The following is an 18253-nucleotide window of genomic DNA, read 5'->3' as shown; positions in this document are numbered from 1 at the left end:
ACTGGAGTGGTGTAGCTGTTACAACACTGGGTTAATATTATCTGGAGTAATATTTAGGGCTTTGGTTTTGCACCAACTCAAAAGCACTTGCACCCTCCATTGCCTACCTTTCTACAATGGTGGGGAATTGAAAGACAGTGTACAGGATGGGCCCTCCTTCATATTCTGCACCCTTTTTTTTTTTTTTTTTAATTATTTTTTATTATTTTTTCTTACTCGTCCCGGTGTCCAGTGTTTAGTGTGTGCCGAATAAAAACGCTTCACAAACTGTCCATCATGGGTGAGAGAGATGGAGCGAGATAAAGTAAAACAGCTGTTTTGTGTCCTGCCTGGCTGGGATACAGTACAACACAGCAGCAGCCAGCTCTCACCAGTCACGGGCCGTAATAAAGCGTTTCCTTATCGGCTTAACGGAGTTAGTACGAGGGCAGATGATCATGATCTGCGTGTGTGTGAGAGCGAGAGGTGTGGTTAATAAATAGAGGGTGTTGCTAATAAATGTTTAACCGTGGAGGAGGTGGGACATCGATCTGTGTATTTAAACAACATATTCACGATGACTACTGTTGACCTTCTGGGTGAATGAATCGCCCTACAACCACTCTAGCTCATGTCGAGGTGGAAAGAAGAAACATCTGTTTAGCCTACATCTCCATGCTGCTTCACTTGCCTATGCAGGGATTTAGTGGAGGGTAAACCCACCTGAACTCAAATTTACCCAGTTTTTAGGCTCACATAAATGACGTTAATTCGAAGTGCGCATCTTACTGAGTTGCTTTAGGAAACTAATTAATTTATGGTCATATAACGTTAGGTGGTTGTTTGCCCCATTACCGTCATCAATGGGAGGTCAGTTTCTCAATTCACATCGAAAGCGCTAACTGAAAATCACCGCTACTACCGGTAGTTACGTGTGTGTCGCTTAGCAACCACTGTTTAACGGCTTCTCAGCTGCATGGCGAAAGAATGACGTTTAATTTTTTCTTATCATGATTATTAATTAGTGAATAAATATCAAAGATCGACAGACATTTGAGTTCTTTCTTTTTTGATCGAGTGATGTGTTACCGCTATGTTATAAACGCAAAAAGCACGGCCTCTCGTGGCGTCTCTACTACTACATCACTGGCCGTGTCAAGGCGAATCTCTATCCTTCTGCTGCATTCACGTTACATGAGAAAAACGGAAAAGACGCTTTTGCTACATGAATTTGGCGTTCACCTCAGCTTTCTTGCTATGGACACCAGTTTCTCCGACTTCATGATTTCTGACGCCACCAACAAAGAAATATCTGCAGTGTAGGGAATGATATATTCTTTTCAAATAAATCTAACGGAATTACTTTTGTTATCATAGCTCTTAAAACGCAATGACCCAACTACTTACTGTAAAACATGAACTTAAATGTATTACTTGCTGTAAGTGCATGAGTTATTAAGCATGAAAAGGCTGAAAATAATCATCAGCCTCAAACAAGTTTGTATGCATGAACACTTTCAAGTCATTATGTGAGGTGGAGAAAGAAGCCATTGCACTTTCAGCCTCACCAGTCAGCACTCACTTCATTCAGGTATACCCGCCTTCCTTTTCCACATGTTTCACGTTTTGAGATACCCCGTCAAAGAGCACCTTGTTTACAGTCTAGTTTGCTCACATCCACCACGTATGGAAGATTATAACAGAACCTTTTTGTCTTTTCTACTTCGTTTTTTTGCCCAGTTTCAGCGGTTATTCCCACAGGCCCTGAATGCAGCATTAGTGCAGGTGCACCTCTCTTCCTGACAGCCCAGGGCGTGGTTTCATCCGAGTGTACAAGGATATCGTTGCGCATGCGTGAGCCAGAAAAGTGCGTTTTAGAATGATTACTGTGGGCCAGCGGAGAGACAGATTATACGGCTGTACACAACTGTTGTTTTAATCCCCTGAGCGAAGAGATTTAGCAAATAGAAAAACACGGGCTTTAACCTCAGCAGCCATATTGTATGGAAAACGACGGAAAAGACAGTTTTGTAGAAAAAGTCATCTTCCAAGTGACCTTTGCCAAGACTTTTGGAGAGTTGATTTTCTCTTTTTCTGGCGGTGGGTTTCAGTTGCACAGCTAGCTTGCCAGCTGGCTGAGGAATTCAGAGATTTAGGACTAGGTTTTGAAACATATCGCACAATATAGAGTATATTTATTTTGTTTTAGAGTGTTGAATTAACTCTCGGCAAGATGAAGGACCGATTGGAGCAGCTCAAAGCGGTAAGTTGTGTCCAGGAAATGTAAAGTTTTCATACAATGTCATTTATTTAATATCGTCTCACGGTACAGTTACACGGGCCTCTGCACATAACGTTAATTACTGAAAATATGATAGGCCAGTGATCAATGACTTTAATATTGGGTTACTGGACTAATTCAACTTTTACCTACGACTTTAAACACATCAGTTATTTGAAACCACGTTTCACTATCCCGTGTGATGACATAATTCACATCAGGGATGCAAGTAACACGGTTTCTAAACAGCCGTTTAGAAACTGGAAATGGGGCTGACAGACAAATGTGGTGTCATGTGGACATAATTTCCCTGTAATGAGTCAATTAGAAGATTTATTTTTTGTGTTTTCTGGGGATATATGGGGTGGGATAGGGTGTCAGAGATAACCTGCTACCAACGCACTGTAGACAATATTAATAGCTGAACCTTATTCAAAGGCACAGTCGCCAGTATATGGAGTCTACCCAGCTCTTTCACTGGGCATTGTAGATAAGATTGTTATTCTGACTCCCATTGATTTATATTAGATGGTTAGGATCCATGTATACCTAAATAATGATCACAGTATGCTCAACGACAGCACTAAGCAGTCCCAAAACATATGAAACCAGCTGAAAATGACCAATGCCCATTCTGTTGTTGATAGACTTTTCTGAGTTTGTTTCCCACATTCCTAATTCAGTGGCAGCCGCACAAATGGGAAATTACACTTACTGCTTGAAACTTGTAAAAGCATCAAAATATATTAAAGTATAAGTATCCAAGTAAGGGCTATTTTAAAATGTGGAACGAATACTGGGAACAGGACTGGGATTGAACCTGGGTCCCAGAACCAAAATCCTTTGTAACTTTGTATTTAGCCTTTAGTCAGAATATCCTGCTGATATCTTGGACAATAGAAGCAGAGTAAATATTAGTGGAAAGAATATCAAGGCTTCTTCCTTTTTTCTGTTACTGACCAGGAATCAGGATGTAGCCTAGATAATGACAGTAAGTGGACTTGCTACCCATGGGGTTGAGGCCCTGAGCCGCTCCTGCCCTGGTCGGGATATGTTGCTATAGCCACCTGGAGCTGTTGGCCAAATATTTGCTGTGTTTAAGCTGGTGAAATGCGGTCTCTCCCCAGGCATCGGTATCTCACGCTGTTGGCTTCTTTTCAAGGAAAGGAAGTAAAGATAGCAGGTGAACTAGGCTACAGTCTCCATTATCAATATCTGTGTTAAGGCCTGTGAGGCCATAACAACCTAGGTTCTTCTGTTTTTCTGTCTGCCTGCCTCACACTTTTCCCTCTCTACTCCCCACTCCTCTCTTTATCTCTCCCCCCCCACCACCACCACACACACACACACATTCACCTACCGCCTTTCTCTTCCCCCTTGAGTTTGCTTCCTAATGTTTAACTTGCTGGTGGGGATGTAGGCTGTATATTGATGTGTGTGTGTGTGTGTGTGTGTGTGTGTGAGAGAGAGAGAGAGAGAGTGGCCATACGTGCATGTGAATGTGCAGTCATGCCCCGAGCGTGATCAGGTCAGCTGACATAATGCTGGGGCGTTTCCAAGTTTCACGTTTCAAGTTTATTTTTCCATTTACCTAAAAATGTGTTGGAATTCTTGATGATTTTGGGAAAGAGGAGCAACAGGAAACACAGGATAAGAGTTTAGCCTGGAGGTGTAGCTGTGTGTGAGAGCTCATACTGCCTGCTACTTAGCAAGCATTTTGAATAATATACTCGCTGATCAAGGCAATAGTTCAGCTTGCCATATTACCTTACTGTGTGCCAGACTGAAGATATTGATATTATGTTGTGAACTGATGTTAATGTGAAAATAGTTTCTGTTATTGAGGCCTAGCTCTCTGTTTGCTACATGATATTTTAGTAGGCAGTATGTGCTTTCAGTCTGCCTGTTTTCTTTTCAGTAGTCTCACACTCTGTACTTTGCCTCCCCATCTGGCCTAGACATTAGCAAAATAAATAGGAAGTATCTAACGTTGCTTGTGTGTAGTGTACAATTGAAAGTGTTATGTCCGGTGCTGCTTCCTCATTTACGATCCACAGAGACATAGTTCATTATCTCTCCTTTTCTTAAAGGTATGTGAGTGACAGGAAAGATCAGAGCATGAGAGGGTCGGATGTGCAGCACGGGCCATGGTTGGACTTGAACTCACGGCATTGTGTGTACATGATAATGAGCCGAGTGCCTCACTTTCGCCCTTTTTAATTTGGTTCCAAGATTTATTGTGTGTGTGCGTGTGTGTGTGTGTACATTCAGCATACATTTTGCCATGGTAGAGGTAGGATATGATCAGTAACAAGTGATGGAAGTGACATCCTGCCTGTCTGCCTGCTTGTCTCTCTGCCTCTGTACTTGCCTCTCTGTGCATCTGTCTGGCTGGTAGACTTTCTAGCTGGCTGCGTTTCTGGCTGCCAGACAGTTGGGAGAAGTCGTTGTCGGCCTGAATGTCTGTAGTTTTCTGTCCGTGGTTTTCATCAGTCTTTCATCACGCTACACTTCCGGGGATTTACAGTAAGTTCTGTAAGGTTTTACAATACGGGCTCTGATGAAACTCCTTCTTTGTCATTCAATTTGACAGGCAATTTTACGTGTGGCATGAAGGATCACTGAATCTGCCTTATTGTAAAGCCTCTGTCTAGTCAGTGCGTTGTTGGTTATTTTGCATGCAAAGTAACATACATACTGTATGTTGCTTTACATGCAAAATAAGCGTAATGAAGTGTTTTGAATGATGGGGAAAAAGCCAGCTTGCGACATCCATCCTCTCATGTGTAAGTCGCTTTGGATAAAAGCGTCTGCCAAATGTGAAATTGTGATTGTAATTGTATCCATCATTCAGGCCTATGCATTGATGTGCAGCTGACAGCTTCTGTGCTGCGCCCCTTGCTATATATTTTTATAATCTCTATGTCTACTTGTGCAAACATTATCCAATATCTTTTTAAGGTTTGGAGGATTATTTAAGATTAGAGGATTATACAACCTTGACGTGTTTAAGCATGAAATTATAGCATTTCTGGCTATTTTGGTCTAAAAAAATGGAAAATCTCATTTTGCAGCTGTGGTGCTTCACTCTATAAGTCCAAATTTTGGCGCAGTTACACACAGCTGTATTTAAACTAGTTCCCAAAATATTTGGTTACAATAATTTCCATATATCACAGAAAACACTGTGAAATATTAGTTATTGTTTTGGCACCAATTCATGTACTTTTTTCAATCATTTGATAGCTCATACTTCTTTTTAAAGCCATATCACATCACCATGTGTTGTGCTGTGCATTACACACATACATGCCTTCCAAACACCTTGTAGTGGCCATGGACAGTAAAAGACTAACCGTGTGAAGTCTGAATGGTGTTTTGATCCGAAGTGGATGTGCATAAAGTTAATTTGTTTGATCTCTAGTGTCCTCCAACAGTAAGAAGTGTGTGTACGCTGAGTCATAAGATGAGCCAGTGAGGTTTACGAGGCGTGTTGTGAAAGTTTTCTTCATGACTAAGACAAAAAGTCACTTCCTCCAATTGTTCCTGTCAGCATCAAACTGTTTTTCAAAAGAAGCCAGTGTGTGTGTGTGTGTGTGTGTGTGGCCTTAGGCTATTAAGTTTGTTAAAGCATTTGGTCACACGTCATTCCCTTTCCCTAGTTTTTGCTGAATGAGAAAGACACGGGAAGGAAGTGTGTGCTTGGTCGTATCTCACTCCTGCAGAAATGTTGTGCGAGTGAGCATATGTGTGCACCCACCATGTATTTTGTGTGACTTGCTGCCATATGAATAACTCTGTGTAGGCCTAATTCAAAAACAAGTTGCATGTTGCTTTAAGTCCACGGCTCTCTGTGTTCTACACTGATGTTCGCTAGAGCAGCCTAAACAAAATTGTCTCAGGCTACATTTGCAATTCAAATTTTAGAGGAATGGTTGAAGGTTGAAGACCTTCTAAAACACAGCTTTGGGATGTAAAGAACAAGGTCCTGTTTCCGTAAATAAAAATCCTAGTTTCCTTTCTTAAAATGAGTGCTGTGTCTAGTTTAGAGATTACATACTAGTTTTCTAGTTTAGAGATTGAGGCTGATTCAGCTGGGTCAGGTGACTCAGAGACCTGGAGAAGTCAGGTGATATGATAGAAAGAAGGGAAGTAGAGAGAGAGAGAGAGGTGCAGTCTAACATTTTCCATGCCTTGACTTTGGTCCATGCTGATTAATGAGGAAAGTCAAGTGTTCAGACTTTAGACTCTCAGTCCCGCAGTACAAATCAGAGACATGAACTACTATCAAGTGTGCAATGACAAACGCACTTGTCTGTCAAATGCAGGAGAAAGAATTGGAGGCATTTGTCCCATTTTGATATTTCCCGCTATGGTTTTCTTTTTCCTCCTTTATTTGTCTTTCCCTGGCCTCCCTCACTCATTCTCGCTCTTTGTGTCTCCAGTTGACGCTGCCACCACACGACATCATGACGTCTGTTTACATTGTCCTTAGCTGTGGTTTCTTAGAGACTTTGAGATCAGTTGAAAACGGGTTGGGTTCCCGGAGCCTGGCCCTCGTCCTTCACAGTGTAAATATTCACCAGCAGTGCTGAGCTCTTTGTGGTCTGGCTGCTGCGTTAGCCTGTTTAATGACTGTCCCTGGTGACATATTTATGGCCGCAACAGACTGCACCGCTCTGATGTATTTTGTTGTGTATTGACTGACTGGGGTCAGACCAATATTGCTGATATATCAGGCCGATATTGGCCTTTGGTTAAATATGGGATATCAACCAGTCATGTCGTCCACCTCAGATATCAAGACTCTAGACCCATTTATACAGACAGGCCTTTTCTAATGTGTGCTGTTAGACTGTACTGTCACTGTATCTTTTTTTATGTTTTTAGTTTGTGATGCACTCATGTGTGTTGCTTGTATTTTTACTGGTAGGCTATGTCTTTTATGTTTTAACTTGTGAAGCACTTTGTGACACTCGTCTTGAGCTATAAAAATTAAGTTTTACGTAGATATGATGGAGGTTCCTTCCTGTCCCCAGCAACATAATTGTCTATAAAACCTGCAAAGAAATTTTATTTGCTTTGCACATTGTATTCATTCATTCATTCATTCATTCATTCATTTACTTGTCCCAACTCATTAATTTACTTAATAATAATTATTTTTTTGTTAATTAATTGTTCATTTAAAGGCGTAATGTGTCCCAGAGTTTCCCTGCCATTGAACAGGTGTGGTGGGTCATCCTGCGTTAAGGAGCTGCGAACCCTGAAATAATTTTATTAGTCTGGGTTTCAGTGGAGAAGTTTAGTGGTTCATGGTCTAAATTCTGTTTCAGAGGCTTTTCCACCCATTTTTTTGCATGAAAATGGTCAAATTCCAAGATTGAATATTGTCACAAAATATTTGCACAAAATATTGGCTATCGGTGACTTCAGTCTAATAATATTGATATCGCCCCTTAAAAAAATACAGATGATGATGACAATGTCGATCATTTTGATGATGGTGGTGGTGTATTGATCCTTAGGTGCAAATAGAGCTGTCATACAGCATCAAACCTAGAAAAAAATCTGCACATGTTGTCCGATGCACACATGGATCTATGCTTTGGAACCTTATTTTTGCCTAGGCTAGTTTGTTCAACAATGTCCCACTGTAATTGTTAACAACACAAGGTGTATTTAACATTTCCTGCATATTTCATGGGAAACATGGCTTGAAATTAGCCCTTCAGTTCTTCAATTCTTCAATTCAAATGCAGTGATGTGAATGATGCAGGCTACAATGCTAATGGCACACTTATCTGCTACCTTAAAACAACAGTTGCGTTGTTAAAATTTCTCCTTTCTCCTCTTCCCTGTGTAGTATCATCTACCATTTGGTGCACACTCTCATCCAAATCGCCTTACAGGACCATGAGTGTGTACATTTTCAACCTGAGTGAACCCAGTGGGGAAACGAAACCCTGGCTCTACCCACTGAGCTGTCCAGGACCACTTAGTGCCCTCACAGGCTCCTACTGTCCAGTTGGAATGTACAAGTAGTCCGATACCGTCTTTACTTTTTTTCCCCTTCCTTCCAGACGTGTGATCAAGACGATGAGGAGGTGGAGATCGCTGTGGACAACGCAGCCTTCATGGACGAGTTCTTCTCTCAGGTGAGTGTTACAGTAAGCTTGTGTTGTGTTTGTCTTTTATCTGTGTGTATTGATGAGGCCATGCGTGGATGAATGTTTGTTTTTGTTGTTTTGATACATTTGAGAGTCCTCTATTTTGGGTGTGTGTTTCAGATTGAGGACATCAGGAACAGTATTGATAAGATCGATGAGAACGTGGCTGAAGTCAAGAAGCTCTTCTCGGTCATCCTGTCTGCTCCCACATCAGACCAGAGTAAGACACCATGCCACCTGACAACCTCTCTGCCTCTCTCCTCATATTTCTCTCTTCCTCTGCCAGCCTTTCTCTTTCTCTCCTTTCCTTTGCATTCACTTTCTCCCCCTGTATATGTCCCATAGGGAATATTTCTCATAGATAGATGTTCTTTGGTTTATAATCTGCTTTTTCGTTTCCTCCTTTTCTCCAATTCTCCTTCCTACAGACTTCTTTCCGTCATTCACAAGCTGTTTTCAGTTGCATTGTGTTGTGTTCCCAATTGAATTAAGTCAAAAGTTTACTAGGAGAAACACAAAATGGTCACAGATGGGAGCTGTGACACAACCTGGAAGTCATCACTGAAAAAAATTGTCCATCTTAACATGTTAGTCTCATATTCTGCCTTAAAACAAGTAAGAAAGAAAGAAAGATTTCCTAGAAACAAGTGACAATATCTTGAAGAAGTCAGATTGCTCCACTAGTATCGAGAAAATGTTACTTGATTTGAGAAAATTCTTAAAACAAAGTGAATGAATGAATGAATACAAGTAATTCACTTGTATTCAATAGTAGACTAAATAATTTAGATAGATAGATAGATATACTATATATTTGCAGTGAAAGATAATCTTAACTGTCCGTCTCACATGTCACTTCCTCCCCAGAAACACAGGATGACTTGGAGGCAATCACTAATGACATCAAGAAGATGGCCAACAATGCCAGAAACAAACTCAAGAGTGAGTCCCCCCACCGCCCCCCACCGCCCCACCACCACCACCACCACCACCACCCTGACACGCACAACACAGGATGTGACAGAAAATGATGTGAAGTATCACTGAAGAAAATGTTGTGATGTGTAACTGACTTCAAATTCAATCAGTAATCAATAATTTGGATTGTTTCTCAGCCATCGAGAGGAATCTGGAGTTGGATGAGCAGGAGAGGGTGTCGGCTGACATGCGGATACGTAAATCACAGGTAAATGATGACCATCTAATGGTTCAGGTGATCTCAGGTTGAAGCTGGTTTCCTAGGAAACTGTGTATTATGCAGCTTTTTGGATTTTCTGTTTATTATGTATGCGACTAATGAGGTGATTACATTATTCTCTTAGGAGCTGAGATCTTAGAGTTTTTATAATAACAAAAAAATAATGTTTGACAGAATTGGGTCGTGGTCTTGAAGTTTATACTTGGCTTTAGAGAAATCATCAGTACATCAACTCAGTGCAACACATTATGAAAAGTTTTGCTGTTCTAACCCAGTGCTTCCTGTTGTCTCCCAGCATGCAGTGCTGTCCAGGAAGTTTGTGGAGGTGATGACAAAGTACAACGAAGCCCAGGTGGACTTCAGGGAGAGGAGTAAAGGACGTATCCAGAGACAGCTAGAGATCAGTGAGTGAGACACACACACACACACACACACACACACACACACAACCTCAAAGACTGTGATAACGCTGGGAGTGCTAGTGATAAAGTCCGATGGTCTTACCTGCAAAGATACTAATACAAAACACACACACAACTAACAGCAACCTATCCACAGTATTCTTTGTCATGGTTGCATATAAAAAAATGTCCTTTCCTTTCCTTTCTAGCTGGCAAAGCCACAACAGATGATGAACTGGAGGAGATGTTAGAGAGCGGCAATGCTGCTGTGTTCACTGCAGGGGTAAGTGTGTGGGTGTGGGTGTGGGTGTGGATGTGGGTTTGCACGTGTGTTTCACCTGTTTTGAACAGTAAGCTAACATTCCCACGCCTTGACACTGATCATGCTGCTGTTGAACAAAGAAAGTCAAGTTGTCACTTGTTCAGTACAACTCAGATTCCTAGTCTCCACTGGTTAAAGATTAGCTGAGCTGCGACCTGTTGGGCTCAAAGTCACTGGGTCTTTCTCAGTGTCCTTGTGTCCTCCATGATGCCTTTTAATGTAATACCTATTGGCCAAACCACAACGAAACAAAAGAACGCAACATGGACAAAGATCCTTGAAATTTACTTGCCAGCTGAGGATGCATTGGATAGTGACTTGACCAACGAGAACTAATAAGAAACCCCAAGATTCATTGTGAGAACAACACATCATGTCCGGACAGCAAGAGAAACCCCTTGAAGCGACTTAGAAAATGAGCAGCAGTGCGTTTTAATTGATCATGCGACCACAAGCACACAGTCCATCTCAAACTGTAAGGACGCTTCTCTGTGCTCACTCTCTTGGGAAGTTTGTTCTCTCCAATACAGCTGGGGAAGAACATTCTCCACTAGGACACAAGTATCAACTTGGCGTTCTTGGATTTGATTAAAATTGTCACTTTCCTGCCGATTGCCTAGCTATTCTCACTCTAGTGTTGAATCTAAATGCTGATTAAGTTGTGGAAGATGCACTCGTTTTCAAAACCTGCCATTGTAGCTGGTCATTGGAAACAAGGCTGAGTAACAAATCTTCACTTGGACACCGAAACTCTGAGGTGACAAAATGGAGAGGTGTGTGTGTGTGTGTGTGTGTGTGTGTGTGTGTGTGTGTGTGTGTGTGTGTGTGTGTGTGTGTGTGTGTGTGTGTGTGTGTGTGTGTGTGTGTGTGTGTGTGTGGATGGATGTACTGACCCTGGGTGGTAACATTAAGCCCCTCCTCTCTACAGATTGTGGACTCGGGGATCTCCAAACAGGCCCTGAGTGAGATTGAAGCCAGACACAAAGACATTGTCCGCCTGGAAAGCAGCATCAAGGAGCTGCACGACATGTTTGTAGACATCGCCATGCTGGTCGAGAGCCAGGTACACTCCTGTACTCCATCCGTCTATATATCATTTCATCCATCCATCCATCAGTTAGTAAAACCTCAACAGCTGTATGAACACAAGCTCTCTTCTGATTCATTCATTCATTCTTTCCTCCTATCATTCGTCAGTCATTCTTCTTGCCCAAGGCCTTGCATTCAAACCCGACTGTATTTAACTCTTTTTCTCCTGTTCTCATCTCATTTCCCTTGCTGTCTGTCTTTCTGTCTGGTCTGACTCTCTGCATCCATCTGTCTGTTTCCTCTTTTTCAGCTCCATGCCTTTTTCATATCTCCCTTCACTCTCCTCTGGCACCTCCATCTCATCACTCACTCATTGTGGGATTCAACATGAATGCACTTTGTAAGAGATGTGGAAATTGAGTTGTTGAGGGCAGATTTCATCACACTACAGTTAATACAACTTCATATTGTTGATCAATTAGTCACCATAGCTGCGTATTTAAGTATAACCACATATTTCTTGCTGGTTACACCCTGCTTTCTGAGGGAAAGACTTGTTTGAGGTAAGGTGCTTAATTTGTCTTGCTCAGTGTTGCTGTTTGTGTTGAGTGGTTTCTCAGGAATGTCTGGTTTTGTTTTCTCTACCATTGTATTGTCAGTGTTGAGTTTTGAAGGGTTTTGTTCCTAAATGAGAGATCCAGCGTTTGAAGAATGTAACCGCTACTCATTAAATGAATGCTGGCATGAAAGTAAAACTCTTTATTGGACAAGTATGGGAGCTGGCTTGTAAACATTTTTTTACAAATCAGATGTATTAAGTTCTGGAATGAAATCCTTCATTTTGATAACTACACCTTGTTTTTGCTCTGTATGTGTTGCTCTGTATCTTACTGTGTTTGTTGTGTGTTTTTCAGGGTGACATAGTAGACAACATAGAGCAGAATGTGACCAAGTCAGTGGATCACATAGCAGTGGCTAAGACAGAGACCAAAAAAGCTGTAAGGTACCAGACTAAAGCTCGTAAGGTACTGTACTCCATTTTAACTAACCAGTGCTCCCTGACTTTGCTTGTGACTGCAGCTTTTACTGCATTTCAACACCTTCCTATTTTTGTGCTTATTTTCTAGACAGTTACACTGTTTTCACTGTTTCACACTTACAAACCACACAGTCTGTGCATACAGATCACACTCTCTTCCCCCACACACATTGCTGATCACACACAACTGTTAGAGACTGTGTGCTCTCTCTCTCTCTCTCTCTCTCTCTCTCTCTCTCTCTCTCTCTCTCTCTCTCTCTCTCTCTCTCTCTCTCTCTCTCTCTCTCTCTCTCTCTCTCTCACACATATTCCTCTGCATGCATTTCTTTAACATCCCGCCCCGTGTTAGGGTGGAATGATTGACAGGATTGAGAGCAACATGGACCAATCAGTGGGCTTCGTGGAGCGGGCGGTAGCAGACACTAAGAAAGCCGCAAAGTTTCAGCAAGAGGCTCGCCGTGTGAGTGACCACTGTCAAGAGCAACGGTCTGGTTTCCCAAAAGCACCAAGATAGTTTATTCACTGGCTTACAATAAAATGACAACGATACTGAGATGAATGCCACTCGAACTTGAATGAATTTTGTATGGCATTTCTGCTTTATTAGACAGTATAGAGAGGAGAGTGATAGGGAAGATGAATGAAGCAAAGGGGATTCCATGTGATAAGATCATACGCCAGATTCAAACTCATAAGGTGATGGGCATTGCAGTAGAATAACACTTAATTCAACAATCCATGTTATTCCTGTGGCTCTGGGCTAACACAAACATGAACATCACCTGTTTGATCAAAGACATCCTCTGCTGTTAACGGTCGCTTCTGAAACTGAGCTGTCCCAGAGCATATGAAAGAAATGACTGATATTCCTCTTTAACACAAAGATGCTTTTGGGAAACCTGCCTGTCAACATGAAGACCGCCCCTCCAGCATCCAGACCCTGACCCTCAACTTGATCCTGACCTGTGACGACCCCCGACCCCTTTACCTGCTCTGTTCCTGAGCCTCCCCCCTGTGGCCCGCGGATCCCTGTGCTTTAAAACCCAGCGTAACCCGCCCAGCAAAACCAGAACCTGCTCCAGACATGAACCAAGACCCCCCCTTCCCCCTTCTACCACACACACATACACACAGTGACAAACATACTCACAGCTTTCACACTCTACTTTTCTCTTTCTGTCCTCACTATTCTTTGTGTTGTTTCAGCTTTAACCTTAATGTTGCCTTTGTCTACAGTTGGCCCATGACAGCTGCATTATTCTTTTGGTTTTGGCTGTCCTGGAAGATATTGTTTGGAAATAAAATATTGTATTGACATAACACTGCTCTGCCAGGAGAAAACTAATGATTTATCAGGGCTTTAGCAAACGCACAGGCATTGTGTGGTTACCAAGCTACAAAAAGTGTCCATGATATTTGATGCAACCATTGTTACAGATAAATTACCATGTACTTCCTGCTACAAAAGCAGTATACACATTACATACTTTACATACATTAAGTATATTGAGGTATATGTACACACACACACAAATAGTACATACAGGATATACTTGTAATTGTTCCCGTAGAGAATGGTCTTGATAGTATGCACTTGGTTGTTCCCAACAGAAAGTGGTGATAATAGTGGTGGTTCTGCTGGTCTTGCTGGCCTTACTAGCTCTGATTATCGGGTTGTCAGTGGGATTGAAGCAGAGATGATGCGCTGTTTGAGTAACAGGAGAGCTAAGGGTGAGTAACTCTGGAGCAAATAACCTCTGCAGTACCACAATGGGTGTGGGTATGAGACGAGCTTTGGAAAAGGGTTAGCATTCTCTTTCCCCTCGGGATCTCTGTGTGTGTCTGTGTGTGCGCGCACACTTACGCATGCGTTCTCTCCCTCCTCTTGGCTTATACGAGGTGTGTTTGTGTGTATTTTAGGTCTTTGGGTGTGTTTTTATTCCGTCTGTGGTACTTGCCTCTGGTCACTGCTGAGCAAACAAAGCGGTGCTAGAAGTGAGCTTGTTACGCACAGTTTGGGTTGGTGTTTGGTTTGTGGGCTCATTTCAGTGCTCATGTTCCCGATCATAAACACTGATGTTCTCTCTCTCTCTCTCTCTATTTCTCCTTTCTCCCCCTCTGTAGAAGATGATCATTATCATCGTGGTCTGTGCTGTGGTTGCTCTCATCCTCCTCGTCGTCATCCTCACCCAGACACTATAGAAGGACCTCTCTCTCTCCTTATCACCAACTTAGTCTTCATCATCATCACTCCATCCTACCCTCCATCAGCTGTCCCACCAAGGGTTGAGAAGAAAAGACTGAAATCTATATCTATAACTCCATATGGATATAAACATTCCTCCCCCACAGATGTATGATCTCATCACTTTAAAAAGCACCAGCGGGCTTCTAACCAATAGAAAAAGGCCTGGTGATACATCTGACCAATCGGGGAAAATGTCTTGTAGGACTTTGTATCAATAGCATGAGGCCTTGTATGGCTTCCACCAATACAATCACACCTTCTGCATGGTCTGTGAGAGGTGGTTTGACTCCCTTGGGTGGCTTGGAGTGCGTGAGGGCGCTCCGCTGCAGATGAGGAAATGAGACTAAAGCTGACATCAGGTACAATACCTGTTGCATCTCTGACCGCTGTGGGGGGGAAAAGGGAATTGAAAAGTGCCAGATCGTAACACCAAAGAGCTAACATCACACGACATTTCATTGTTCGACATTTCAGTTCCGAAGAATCACTCTGGATGTGTTCATTAAGTTGTTTACTTAATTTTAATGCTTAGTCAATCAATCCTGACCACTGTAGAACCACATCAACCCCTTGCTTTGATTTCTTGCCGTTATGAGCCTTGACACATTTTGTGATTTTAAAAAGCTAGCTATTGTCCACTGTACTGGGATTTTGTCAGTTTAGGGGGGGCATTCCAGCACTTTCACGTTTAAAAATATGTCTGTCTATATGTAAGCTTAGTGATGTAAACACTGGATTCATTTTTTTTTTTTGTCTTTTGTGTTGTCTAACCTCGCTGAATATGGCCCAGTTCTCCAACTCAAAGAGGAATGGTGTGCTCACCTTCTTACCTATGATTCTTGAGTTCAGAGAGCCCAGTGGTTTTAATTTTAAATGTGAAGAATGGTTGTTATGGATACACAAGGAGAGGTAGAGCTAAACAAAGTTGGGGGGAAAACAAAAAAGAAAAACAGTCTAGGGGGGGCACACACACATTCCTTGGTTGAAGCCACCAGGGAGGCAAATCTAAAAATCTGTTTTGTATTGTTGCTAGCTTGTCATGTTGCTAGCCATGTTGACTTTTATATCTTTGTCTCTGCTGTTAATAGACTATAAAAAGATAAGAAATAACAACTCTGTAATGTCAACAGGTGGAAAGAGGGACCAGTAGCAACACTAGTGAGTTAGCTTTTCCCCACAAGTGCCTAAATGATCTGTGTATTTATAATATTTTTGATGACTCCAATGATGTATGTTGCTAATAAAGTCACACACAGAGGATACAGACAAAATGAAGGAATCTCCAACCTAAAGTCTCCCTCAGCGAAGGGTTCTGGTGGCTCTCTGCTGGTTTAGATCTCATAATTTCTCTTGTATTGAAAACTTAAATCACCATCATCCCATTAGGTCTCTGATTCCTGATAGTGGGACTGTCAGAACAGCAGTGCCCCTATCCGTAGGGCACAAGTTGGCACCCAGTGGTCTGAATAGCACAATATCAGCCACATGCCAGTGTCTTCTCTACAATGAGGTGATTCCAACTGAGCGTATGGGTGATCCTTGATTGATATCGGAGATTGCGTTTTCCATCCTCGCCTAGGAGTTGGATGATCCAAAAACATTGCAGAAAAAAAGCACCAAACGGAGCCACTATCACTGAGGGAAGTCTTTGTGTGTTTTTTTTTTTTTAGACCAGAGCCTGAATGGTGCCTTTTAATTCTGGGTGTTCAGGAAAGCATTTGAAAGTAAGAGGCCGGCAGATTGGTCTTTTGACCGTGCAGTCTGCTCTTTTGGCTGCTGTCCACAACTGGTCAGATCTAATGCTTCCATTCACACCACACCGGCCATTAGAGCAACGGCTGGAACAAGAGAGAGGGATGAGGAGATTGAAGCTGTTATGTTGTCGACCGTTTTAATTGTACTCTTTAAGTTATGGTGCCAAAGATTTCAATGAAAGCATTAAAGATTTTATGTTTTGTAATGACTGTTTGGTAAGTGATTCCTCAGTGGTTTCTCGTGCTCCTCTGCCCTGTTGCCCTTTGCAGCTGACAGAAGGTAAATATGTAATGTGATTTTACTAGATTTTGATGACCGCATGTCATGTTGGAGCCGTGTGAATGTTTCATGTTTTTATGAGATGATGATGGCTGTTCGCAGCAGATGGTCTTTGCTGTAATGAAGACTGATGATGCAGCATGTTAACTGCTGTGCATAGTGCGTTAAACTGACAGCACAAGCGGAGGTAAGCTCTCTCACCTTTTCTCTCTCTTCACACACACACACACACACACACACACCCTAACCTCCCTGACCCTTTGTTCTCCTTTTGCTCAATCGTTTCCTCAAACCTGACAGTGTACTGTGTTATTACCCAGCGGTCCGTAAATGTGAATAATTACACTGTATTGTGACTCGTGTATTAAAGCCCAATCCCAATGTCCGCTGATATCTTTCCAATCTCCATTAAATCTACAGAAAAAGATGATGATTACATTGTGCTGTGCCATCATTGGAATCGTTGGCTTCTCCTATCTCTACAGCTTCTTCTCATAAAAGGTTTAACAGGTAAAACAAACACCTGCAACTGCTTTAAACACTTCAATCATTAAGTGTTTAAAAGTTGATTTTCTTTGTCTTTTTTTCTCCGTGCGCTGCTTCCGGGGAAATGGCTTTCTCCAAGACCTAGAAGATTGACTGAAGTGCTCCTTTATTTCCCCTGGCCGTTATTTGAATCTATTTAAAAAGTAATAAAATAAAATAAAATAAAAAAATCTCTAACCATGTCAGTCCTGTAGACATCTCCTATTGATCCTCTGGATTGTTACAATATTTCTTGCTGTATGAAGTGTTTGAAAATGTGTCATAGCTAATAAATGTAATTTTGCCCACAATCTGCTTCAGTATGTGTTCAAAACCAGATGGCTTAACATAAGTGGTATTTAATCTTTGGACCATTTTGGACGACTGGCGCCTCCTGGTGGTGCACATTGGAAAAGTATTTATTATAGGGATTTCTTTTTTCTTTCTTTTTTTTTAAGAAATTGTTTCATAAAATTATTTCATAAAATTGATTAGAAGTGTATGGATATCATTTTGTGCTATCTAAGCTGCAAAGTCCACTCTATAGACATAGCTGTACTCTGGTCAAGAATATATTTGACTCTGGCAAGTATTTTCTTGGTCTTTATATCCTGTCATAATCTTAATTGTTTGTGTGTGTGATTTGTGTATGATCTGTCTGTATGTTCTGTGCTGCTGAAAAGGTTGTAATGATGGTCTTTTCATGTAACAGCGGTTGTCACTCACTCGCTGGCTGTGTGTCAACCCAGTAAAGCTTGTTATGTAACAAAAGATTTGTGTGCGTTGTATTAAGTGTTGTGCGCTTCACTTCTTGCATTTGAGATTTTCTCTGTTTTTAGCCTATATATAGCGGCTTTTTGCATGGATGAACGCTTTCTGACTTTACACTGGCTTAGGGCATGATTAGTCACAGCTACATATGAATGATGTGCAAACACCAATACATCCTGAATATATCTGAATATCATCTCCGTGATTGCATCCCTCTTATTTTATGTCATCCATATATGCAACTAGAAGGGCACTC

The 18253-nt window shown here is 41.7% G+C and overlaps 1 protein-coding gene across 10 annotated transcripts; it reads left to right on the top strand.

Annotated features, from left to right (window-relative positions):
* The first annotated feature begins 1873 nt into the window (after positions 1-1873).
* Positions 1874-17990, top strand: stx3b (syntaxin 3b). 10 transcript variants are annotated; one of them, XR_011696927.1, is made up of 13 exons: positions 1874-2242; positions 8344-8418; positions 8551-8650; positions 9298-9372; positions 9546-9616; positions 9924-10032; positions 10239-10312; positions 11280-11414; positions 12295-12405; positions 14031-14150; positions 14544-16888; positions 17122-17211; positions 17327-17990. XR_011696927.1 is itself a non-coding variant. In XM_071546486.1 (12 exons), exons 1-11 carry the CDS (start codon positions 2213-2215, stop codon positions 17197-17199), a joined length of 969 nt encoding a protein of 322 aa, XP_071402587.1. In that variant the 5' UTR covers positions 1874-2212; the 3' UTR covers positions 17200-17211; positions 17327-17990. The 10 variants fall into 10 exon arrangements, 6 of the variants coding, with proteins under 6 accessions (XP_071402587.1, XP_071402588.1, XP_071402586.1 ...); XR_011696925.1 differs by having other exon boundaries at positions 17122-17990; XR_011696926.1 differs by having other exon boundaries at positions 14544-17211; positions 17336-17990.
* Positions 17991-18253: the final 263 nt, after the last annotated feature.

The sequence above is a fragment of the Centroberyx affinis genome, unplaced genomic scaffold (assembly GCF_046629955.1).
Source record: "Centroberyx affinis isolate AG114_WGS23_722 - 3 ecotype Tasmania unplaced genomic scaffold, CSIRO-AGI_Caff_v1 ptg005284l_1, whole genome shotgun sequence".
Lineage (NCBI taxonomy): Eukaryota > Metazoa > Chordata > Actinopteri > Beryciformes > Berycidae > Centroberyx > Centroberyx affinis.
Note: the sequence above shows the minus strand (reverse complement) of the source record. Positions and strands in the feature narration are given on the sequence as shown.

Excerpts from the sequence above, each read along its gene's own strand:
- stx3b (XM_071546486.1), top strand. The coding sequence starts at position 2,213 with ATGAAGGACCGATTGGAGCAGCTCAAAGCG. Across the intron at positions 2,243-8,343 it reads GATTGGAGCAGCTCAAAGCG|ACGTGTGATCAAGACGATGA; the intron begins GTAAGTTGTGTC and ends CCTTCCTTCCAG. Across the intron at positions 9,617-9,923 it reads TGCGGATACGTAAATCACAG|CATGCAGTGCTGTCCAGGAA; the intron begins GTAAATGATGAC and ends GTTGTCTCCCAG.